The sequence below is a fragment of the Chaetodon auriga genome, chromosome 5 (genome assembly GCF_051107435.1).
Source record: "Chaetodon auriga isolate fChaAug3 chromosome 5, fChaAug3.hap1, whole genome shotgun sequence".
In the NCBI taxonomy this organism is placed as follows: Eukaryota; Metazoa; Chordata; class Actinopteri; order Chaetodontiformes; family Chaetodontidae; genus Chaetodon; species Chaetodon auriga.
In genome coordinates this window covers 19,870,001-19,880,525 of record NC_135078.1, presented here as the reverse complement: position 1 = coordinate 19,880,525, position 10,525 = coordinate 19,870,001, and the positions used below count along the sequence as shown (strand labels likewise).

The 10,525-nt window shown below is 40.2% G+C and overlaps 1 protein-coding gene across 1 annotated transcript in view; it reads right to left on the bottom strand.

Annotated features, from left to right (window-relative positions):
• Positions 1-6,170: 6,170 nt before the first annotated feature.
• pdlim5a (PDZ and LIM domain 5a) overlaps positions 6,171-10,525 on the bottom strand; it is a 58,407-nt gene continuing 54,052 nt past the window's right edge. The window contains exons 10-13 of the mRNA XM_076729767.1: positions 10,176-10,356; positions 8,240-8,360; positions 7,987-8,102; positions 6,171-7,381 (exon numbers count right to left, since the gene is read on the bottom strand). Coding sequence (XP_076585882.1) covers positions 7,292-7,381; positions 7,987-8,102; positions 8,240-8,360; positions 10,176-10,356 — 508 coding nt within the window. The 3' untranslated portion in view covers positions 6,171-7,291. The remainder of the gene's footprint in view (positions 7,382-7,986; positions 8,103-8,239; positions 8,361-10,175; positions 10,357-10,525) is intronic.

Below are 10,525 nucleotides of genomic sequence, written 5' to 3'. Positions count from 1 at the left end.
GCCTGTGGAAACCTTCTTAACACACTCAGGGTTTCAGAATTCGGGTAAGGATAAATGCTGGAATGTTTCTATAAATCACATTGACAATGTAATTAAGAGTTAGATCTATGAGGAAAAGGCCTGAGGCTCAAGGCTTTTATCTCTTTATGATTGTTATCAACTCCATCTCTAAACTTGAGGAAATGGGATATTAGAGAAGCACAACACTGGCAAACTGTCCTCAGGTTCACATGAAGAATTGTTTTAACTCTCTTTCTAATCTTTGCTGTGATGACTTTCTTACTTCTTTAGCTACGTTGAGCTGTGCAGAAATAATGTGGCAACTGTAATCGGATTCAAGCGCTTAAGGCATTTACGTTTTTTTAAGTAAATGTTCCCCACATAAGTGGAGAAGCATAAGAGGCAGTGGGATCTGGCACGCAGCCGTTACAGTATCAGATGGAAAAAAGGTCAAGAACATGACAAGTTTCTGAAAAATCTTCTGAACATTTTCAGTCTTTGTTCTCACTGAAAAAACTGCAGTCCATTCCACGAGCTGCCAACACTGCGCATCGCTTTATCATTTCTTTCAACTAACCATGTTGTTATATCCAATTTATCGTCTCCTGTGAACTCGCTGACAGCTTCACATTTTTAAAAAACTACACTGAATAAGACTGAGGTGCACATATATGGAAATATGTCAGATTCTGTAGAAATGTGGGTATGTTAACTACTTCTTTTCTCATTTTGACCTTGACCATGCTCCAAATACATCTGTCAGACTTTACATGGCATTTGATATACAGTGAATATGGATCCACGGGGCCATTGTGCATGTAAATGTGCCCTTTGACTATATTCTTTGTCTGTCGTCGCCTCTTTGTGCTCCACTCATCTTTCCTCCAGACAGACAGAAATTGAGTTTGTTTTAGCAAATTTGCTATTCTTGGCATGTGAGCTAAGCTCCATCGGTGAGATCTGAATTTCCAGCAGTGTCAGACACCCTGTCACACATCACAAGATGTCTGAAACTGTTAAGTGTCTCAACCGTTCTCTCTCTTTCAGACACACACACACACACACACACACACACACACACACACACAAGAAAACCAGGGACGTTTTTGTTTACAGCTGCTACGTGAAACTCAATTACACAGCCAATTGAGAATGTTGCTAAGATTTGCGTGTTGTGTTCCTGACCTGAATCAGATTGCTGTTCCCAGTGAAGCCTCAGCAACTGCACGCACTTACAAGATTGACAAACAAGGGAAACAGTGCGCGGGCACACGCACATGCACGCACACACACACACACACGCACACACACACACACACACACACACACACACACACACACACACACACACACACACACACACATCTGGACTCTGCTTCTCTCATTCATATTTGCTGAGTGTTTTCCTGCACGGGTCCCTTGTGTTACTGCCCCCAGACCCCTCAGATGAGGTGAGGTAAGATTTGGAGCCACAGTGTTATGCCATCTGGATATACATTTACACATGCGTGCTCGTGTGCACACATACAGATACACTCTTGTCATAACCCACACTGACAAACACCTGGACTTGGTTACTGGACTCGGAGGGAGAGTTGAATACTGTGTGCATGCTTGTGTGTGTGTATATGTGGGGTGTATTGGGAATACTGGGCTGTAGGTTATTCAGTGCTGGAGGCTGTGTTGAGGTTCATTTTCTTTCTTTCTTTCTTGAGCCCTTGAAGTAGGAGGCTCACTTCACCGGGTCTCAGAAATTTAAGGTAGGTCATTGCTACTACAATATGTAGACCCTCCCAAATTCAAAGAACCCAGACAGACAGAGGGCTCTCAACTTTTATCTGACAGTGGCCTAACAGTAAAGTGACTGCATGTCTTCCATGAATGCAGGATAATACGAGTCAGTGGTACTATTTATAGATAATTCATAAAAAATCATTTGACATTTGAAAAAAAAAAAAAAAACATCAAGGAACTAGATTTCAGTTTCCCTAAAAAACTGCTAATGCAAAACAGCTGCATCAAACTGAAAGTTGCAGGAACTTGTCGAAATGGCATCTGCTGTGGAGGCTTTTTCTCATTTCTCTGTGCTCTCACACCTATAACTGAGTAAAACATCCAGCTGTTACGATGATGTTGTCACTCATTACGTGTAATACCTACTACTTATGTAAATACTAAGAATTAGACATCATGGCCCCCGCACAGTAACACTTAATGAGAGCAAATCTCATTAAGAGTAATGCTAACATTTTGGACGTTTTTCCAAATGCATATAATCTCATTAAGTTTTACAATGTCTGTAAATTTGAATTGTTTACACAGCCGTGGGCTAATGACAGATTATGTGCTCCCAGGATAATGAGTGTATTTCACTGTACTCTTCGTATACTTTCTTGACTGTTAAAACAACTTGAGTAGGCTAAGAGTGTTTAAAATGGGCCAGCAAGCAGTCATTGGCTGAACTGTTCTTCTTTAGAAACAACACAAGTTGAGTGACACCTACAGACAAACATGAGGCCGGTTGAGATTAATGTGGGCTGAACATAGCTGATAAAGATATGGGCAGTGGAGGAAGAAGTACTCAGATTCTTTGAGTAATGATACCAGGTGTGCATTATCACCAGCAAAATGGACTGAAGGTATAAAAAGTGCTCATTATGCAAAACCACCATTTTGTAGTGTTAAATTATGGTGCCTTCAAGGGCCTGAAAGCTATTTTTATCTTATGCACACAAGATAATGTGTACACACACTTTTTATATTTATCAAGTCTGTAATTTATTATTATTAGATTTCACAATGTGAAATCAAAGTAACTTTAGCAGTTAAGTCAATGTAGTGAAGTAAAAAGTACACTATTTGCTTCTTAAGTATAGTGGCGTAGAAGTGGGATATAAAGTAGCATAAATTGGAAAGTACAAGTACCTCAGAATGGTACTAAAGTAGAGTCTACTAAAGTAAACGTACTCGGTTAATTTCACCCACTGACTACGCGCAAACTATTCCAACTCCTTCAACTTCAACTCTGATCTCCAAAATGACGCTCGAGCTTGAGTCTCGCGCAATCTCCAATTAACAAACGAATCGCACGTGCAGACTGTCAACACCCAGCGAAGAAAAACGAGCAACGACGCCTGTTAAGCTGTCCGAGGCGACAATGGAAGCACGCAAACGGTTTGTTAGCGTCACGCGCCTCCACCTCACGTCCACTCACCTCTCTGAAAGTCCTGTTTTGTTGTTTCGATGAGGAGGAAAAGTCGTCGCGCTCAGTACTCCGGGAACAGATGCGAGTCGGTCTGTTCCAGGCCAGAGTTGTGGCTTTTCTTGCTCCCTCTCTCTCTCTCTCTCTCTCTCTCTCTCTCTCTCCCTCTCCCTCTCTCTCTCTCTCACACACACACACGCGCAGGGTCACACTGGACTCTCACACATGAACCTCTGCTTCTCTAAAATGCACTCAGCTGTATGAGGGGTGATTAATGCCATGGTGAGAAAGGAGTGCATTAGCCGGAGAGAAGTGAATGAGTGAAGCTATGCTGCAAATGCATTCCACAAGCCACTCTCCTACTGGTATCTAATAAATAATAAACAGCTAAAAACTCCTGTTTACTACTAATAATAAATTCACAGGTAACCTGGATGTCAAAGAAAAAGCTGGACATGAAGTCAAACAGGCTACCACTCAAAGTGTCTCCCCGAAATGAAGAATGTGGCTACATTGACAGAAAAAAAAAATGGAAATAAAAGCACATTTCCTGACTTTCCACTCCATTTTGACATGAAAGAAGCGTTGAAGTCGTGATACTTAAGCAAGAAGTTGGCGCCATCAGTTCTGAATCAGATGTGTAAACTATCGTGCACTATATAACACTGCAGGAATGAGTCGTAACACCCGGATATGAGTTTACTGAACTTCTGGTTCCCTTGTTTCAAAGTTGGTGGGGTTGTTTTAATAGATTTTGGTTAGATGCCTCAAATAAGGTCAGCGGCTAACTTCAGCTTAAGATAAGACTTTAGAGAGGTAGAAAAAAGAACTAATAGACAATAAAAAAGATGAAAAATAAAAAATGAAATCAGCTGTAGATGTAAACATTTTTGTTTGTCCCAGAGCTTTTTCTTACACAATAATTGGTGTTATCTTGACAGAACCAGGGCGACCTTAGGGTCCAGGTTAACTGTAGCACCATCTCATGAACACCAGCTGGAGGTTGTGATGGCATGCCTCAAACTCAAACAGCTAATTCTACTTTTGGATCAGCTGAAAGATTTCATAAGATCTGGCAACCTTTTCTGCTCTATTTTCAAAATTGGACAAATCCCCACTGGTCTGTAGGAGTTGATGTTGGTGTGCATTTGTTTTGCTAATTTGTCTATGATAAAAAATATGTGGATAATACTCAGTCTACTGCACAGTGCTTTGCTTCATCTACAGTATGTTAGTTTGTTTCTTTGTGTCTAAAACAGTTTATGTTAATGCAGGAAAACAGTGATTTGTGGAAGATGTGGAAACGCTGAATGATCTCGCCTCACTGATGAAAAGAGAAAATGTTTGACTTTATGGTTTTCACAGATTCGTACCATCATTCAACCATGTCACTGAACCATGTCCTGCTTTCTCACAGTATCCACTTCACCTCTGTTTCTCTCTATCTGTGGCGCCTTTGACCTTTCTCAGCATGGTGGAGACATGCATTGAAATCTGCATTTCACACTGCTTATGTCAGGCTCGTCTGTATGGCCATGTGGCTTCTGAAGCAATAATACAGGAAGTTAAGCATGCTAAGATAGCATCACAGTGACAGAAAAGAAAGCAAACATGAAGAAACACAAGCTCTTTCTCTTGGGGATTCAAAAGCACATCATTTATTGGACAAATCAGATTAGTTTTAATGAGTCCAATCGTAATTTTGTCGGTGAGAATTAAGCATTTTTTACAATGTTTGTTTACCACTGTACACTGTACTCCCTCCATTTTGACCCATATAATAATAACCAAGCTGTATTTTATGATAATTATGTGAAAATGGCGGGTTTTGTCTCTGTTTGTTCTGGTAAATGTAAAAGTAAATATCATCAAATCAACATGTTGGGATGGCTGGTGGACAGTCAAGTGAGATAATGAAACCATAGAAGAAACTGCTCCCCATTCATTGTTTGTGCTGCTCCCTGAAAAGCAAAAACCCAGTTACCCAAACAGTTAAATACATATTGTCACATAAGACATTTCTCCCTTCTATAAACAAAATAAACTATACAGATAACTACACAAAGATTATAGTATCCACATTTTACCTTATTTTGATGCAGGCCAGGCCAGAAAGAGCTACTCACTTTTATGAAGCACAAGGAAGACTGAATCAACCAGAAAATATTTGCTATGAAATACTATATATATATAAGTAACATGTAACCATATGACACTCATGCAGATGTACATTTCACCAGTAGTTCCTTCTTTGGCGGTGGCTCTATTTTAAACGAAGACACAGAAATTGAGCCTTGCTGAAGCACACTGTGTACTTCACAAAAACAGGGAAAATAAAGACTCTTAACAATTTTCATATGTTTGTGTTGCTGTTGGTGTTTATTGTGCCTACTGTTGTGATTGTATCTTGAAATGGTTTGCATCAATCCATTTTTAGCTTTCTAACGATGTATAATATGAGTATAAACATAAACGCAGCATTTGTGTCAACAGACGGGAAGAAAAATAATGAACAATTTGCTCTGACGGCCCGTGGGCGGGTTTTGTTTTTAAACTAGCTGGTGATGTAATAGCTTGCTGCTGCCTAATGTTCCACAAACCTGAATACTGTGACAGCAGCAAGTAAACACGCTTTCAATGCAAACTAATATGGGGAAACATAACTTACCCTGAAGCTTCTGTGGAGGACGAAATGCCGTGCGCCGCTGTTTCCTTCAGCTGTCAGTGCAGTCTCATGTCACGTTCATGCCACATTGGAAATACTGTTTCCCGCCCATAAATCTTTTCCATAATTCCGTGACATAAATGTAGCATCACTATAGCTACAAGAAGACGATGAGTGACAGGACAGGGGCACTTCAGGGGGCAATGAGATTTCAGCTGGGGCCAGTGCCCCTGTGGCCCCATCGCTGCATCCTCCCATGACATAAATATACATAATATACATTTTTGTTTTGTGTATGTTTTTATTTATTTAAGTTATATTTAGGGTGAATTCTGTCCTCCATAAATTCAAGATCACTAGTGCCTCACTGTTTCAAATACATATTACTAAATGTGACCTTTTATTTGGAAACTGATAACAATGTTTTCAATGGTACCAGTTTCACAAGACGAATATAATATAAAATACATAGAATTCATGTAAAACATACAGAAAAAGTTCAAATAGTTCTAAGCATTGATCAAAGGCAACAGCTTTCACCACCACTGCAGACATCCAGCTCATCTGTATTAAAACAACTAGTGCTACAAACATTTTGATGCAGACTCTCACACTTCAAATATGGTTGTGCCATATTTGTACAGCAAGGAACAACCAAATACAAAAAAGTTTGACACAGGAAATTGAATGGCTAATATTCTCTTGAACTTGTCTTAATAGCTGCTGATCAAGTTGTTAAATTTGATTACAGCTACACAAACATGAACACTAACAAAAACACCTGCTCAGAAAATAAGTGGCTAATATCCTCCTGCCTTGAATCATATAGTATGAGTATGAATATATATTTCTGGTATGGTCTAATTACAACTGTTGTGTGATTTTACAGGTTCAGGTACACTGACTTACAATAGGCAGTGTGACGATCTGACTGTCACGCTTCTGAGAAACTCAAGATTAAACTCTGTAAGAAATAAAGACTAGGATCACAAAATCTATTATTAAAAGGCTGATGAAGGTGATTTGTAGTCGTTGTAGGCATAGGCTGCACCATTTGGCACTGTTCTACTTTTGGATGCATTAGCAAATCAACTTCAGATGAAAATCAGTTGAAATAGATCTGCTTCTGAGTATTTTTTTTTTTTTTTTTGGAAAAAAAAAACAAGTAAAAACTGACAATAGTGATCCTTTACTGCAAGCTGTTTTGCTGCTTATGGTAGAAATATTATAACAGAAGTAGAATATGTTTTACAACAGGTCTGGAACTAGAGTGTATTTCCCTTATCCTGACCTGTGTGAGCCACTGCTACGCTTGTATTGCTTGAGTCTTATTGTTGTATGACCTAACTGCTATGAAGAGGCTTTCCCACACCACCAACCGAGATACAATATATGGCTAGAAAATTGTGAGGAGAGTCCAAAATTCATATCTTCAGTGTGTGAGCATGTTTCTTGCAAAGAGGTTTGTCTTTCTTGGAGAAGAAGGTCTGGCCTTCCAGAGCGGTGCAGCACACCTGAGGAAAAATGCCAAAGATACACAGGAACACAAAACGGTTGCATAAGTTAAGTTGTCAGAAATACTTTCAAACTCCTCACTAATCTATTATAAAGATGCCGGAAGGTAATGCTCAGTAAAATGAAGATGAAAAAGAAGAAACAAAACCAATTGCCTCAGCCTTCAATGAGAGAAAAATGGAGAGGTCTTGTTTTTCTATTGAACAAGTTGTGATTATTCTTCCATGTAAGCTGGTATTCTTCTCCCGGAGCAGAAACAGTTTATTAGTCATGTAAGTTAAATATTCACTACAGAACAGGAAATTATTCGGTAAAAACATAAATAAGTTTTCTGCAAAATTCAGGATATTTATTTTATTTATATAATTTTTTTCCCCAAATTTTGCAATTTCCATCAACCATTTCTAACGCCATACTTCAAAATGTGCGTAAAATACGTTGCTGGAAACACTATTGTGACGGCACATCAGCACTGACCCAGTTTAACTCCATCCTCTGGTCCTTTCTGTGTGGAGTTTGCATGCTGGTTTCTGTTTCATATAGAAGCCCCGTTTTGCCTTCACAGTTCAAAGACAACTGTGAATACTGGAAAGTCCTCACTCACCGCACAGACAAAGCAGGTGTCATGCCAGGTGTAACCAAGTGCGTCCAGGAACTTATCTCCAGCCTCGATGGGGAACTCGCAGCCATGGCAGCTGGTCCCAAACAAACTGTAGAAGTCTTTTGACAGACAAAGCAGCATTAGATACATTACTGTTGTAGCCCATCAGCAAAAGTCAGCTCATAACAGAGAGCTGAGACATCATTCATCAGCAGCTTGTCCAGTCAGTGCGTTGTTCAGAGCCACCATCACTCACCTTGTTCGCAGTACGGTTCTCCATCCTCCAGGTGGAAGGTGTTGTTTCTGATTGGCTGCTGGCAGCAAGCGCACTGAAAGCAGTAGACATGCCACGTCTGTTTGAGGGCATTTATCACCTCCTAGGGGAAAGTGCAGACAGTGTGGTTAGCTGGAGGCATTGTATGGTTTATTAGGAGCACTGGTCTCTGTGTGTGTGTGTGTGTGTCGGTCACAATGACTGGAACGTGGATACAGTGACTTTTAGAGGTACGCTACTATGTTAGCTTGCTTATTGGGTAATTATTTGTAACACCACTGTAATTTATCAACAGAAATCATCAATTTCTACTATCAGTCCCCATTTGAATGGATAAATGTGTCTGTTTTACATGTGTTAAGAATGCACAGTCGTTCCTACAGTCCGTCCTTTTCTCATGTCACATTTAAATATTACCTTTTTTCTTTTTCTTGTGGGGCCACATGACCCAGCTTAAAATAGACAAAATGCTTTCTTTCCCACCCTTAAACTGTGAGAACAAGACAGGACAGGGAATCAATGGAAGGTTGGTGGGCCGGAGTAAAACGAAGGATTAGAGGAGAAGTAGTGAGAAAACAGGTTAATAAGAAGCCGTAAGCTGGTTGAAGATGTGTGAGAAATGGAGGGTTGAAAGGGATTGAGGCAAAAGAGGTTAGAACACGTGAGGGATGAATGTCAAAGCTGTTCTGAGAGCAAACATCTCAGCTTTTGACACTCCGGGTTCATGCTACACCTGCAGCCTCGAGGCCTCTAAGCCTAATTCTCCTAACATCCGAATACATACTGCATTCCTGAGTTTCAGTTGAGGTCACTGCAGAAACTCTCTCAGCCTTTAGCTTTCCTGTATTGGCCCTCTTTGCATTTATCCTGCATGTTTAGGGTTGGAGGCGCTGCATGGCTGAAATGCAGCAAATGTTTTAGAAGTCATTCGGATAATCTGAGTTTGCTCTGATATTTATCCAGGCTTGACAGCTGTTAGACTCTAAAAGCAAAAAAACATAGTGCTACACTGCAAAAGTGGTGCATGTTGAGAGATAATTTCCAGGTTAAGGGAGTCTGAGGCAAGAAGGGAGGTACAGAAGCAGGTATGAAGAGAAACAGATCCCATTGTAATGAAACCTTGTTGTACACACATACATCAGTTGAATGATAAACTTACATGTTGGGTTGACCTCTACGCTAACTCTCACTGAGAAGCAGGATGTTTTAATTGAAATCATCAACAGCAGCTTTTCTGTATCTTTGACATTTAAAGTAAAATATCTCATATTTGGGAGCTGTTGCATGTATTCATGCAGTGTTGGTTATCAAACCCCTTCATGGATCCAAATGCCCACTTCACACCCCTCAACCCAAAGTGGAAAAGTACAGAGCAGTGAAGACTAACAAATACACTGACACAGGGTCAGTCTAGTTGCTGGAAGCCACTCTTTAATAGAGACTAACATGTAGGCAATGTGGCATACTATAGAAAAAGGGGGAAAAAACAGAAGAACATAAAAACTGTAAAACGTTGGTATGATGACGTTGGTATATGGTCAGATGTTGGTATGTCTGACAGGTTTATAGTGAATGGCACACAGAGGAGGACGGTTGCTTTTGGTCCCAAAACAGCAGGTGGTCGAGTTTGCGAGTAACAGCTACACACAATGTCAAGGCCAGCTGTAGAGTAAACGAATGGTACTAACTTAAGCTCTTCAGATAAACAGGCTGATATCGAGGCTTTTTTTTTTTGTTTCTGCACTGTAATGCAAGTTTAGCTGTCACCTTCATGATGTTTTGCATCGCAGAAAATGCTCAAAGTTAATGAATCTTGGCTGTTAATTACAGCACACTCTGTTGCACACACACACACACACACACACACACACACACACACACACACACACCTGATCCATTTCTCTTGACACTGACTCACCCCCAGTATCTTGGTCTGGCAGCGGCTGCAAGTTGGAGCGAAGAACTCTTCATAGCAGTGTTCACAGTAGACGGATCCTTGTTCTTCCACAAAGCCAGTATCTGCCAGGGATGTGTGGCAGTGGGCACAGTTAAATTCCTCCTTATGCCACGACTTCCCCATTGCTACCAGAAACGGCCCTCTGAAAAAGGAAAAGACAAGCAGAGACAAAAGAATGAGTGGAAATCAGCTTTACCTGAAACTACAAAATATCTCAGAAATTAGTTTTTTTGTTCTTCTCCTTTCTTCCTCACTTCAGTCACTTAATTTGATCAAGTTCATTCTGATATGATATATTTAGAATGAGCAGT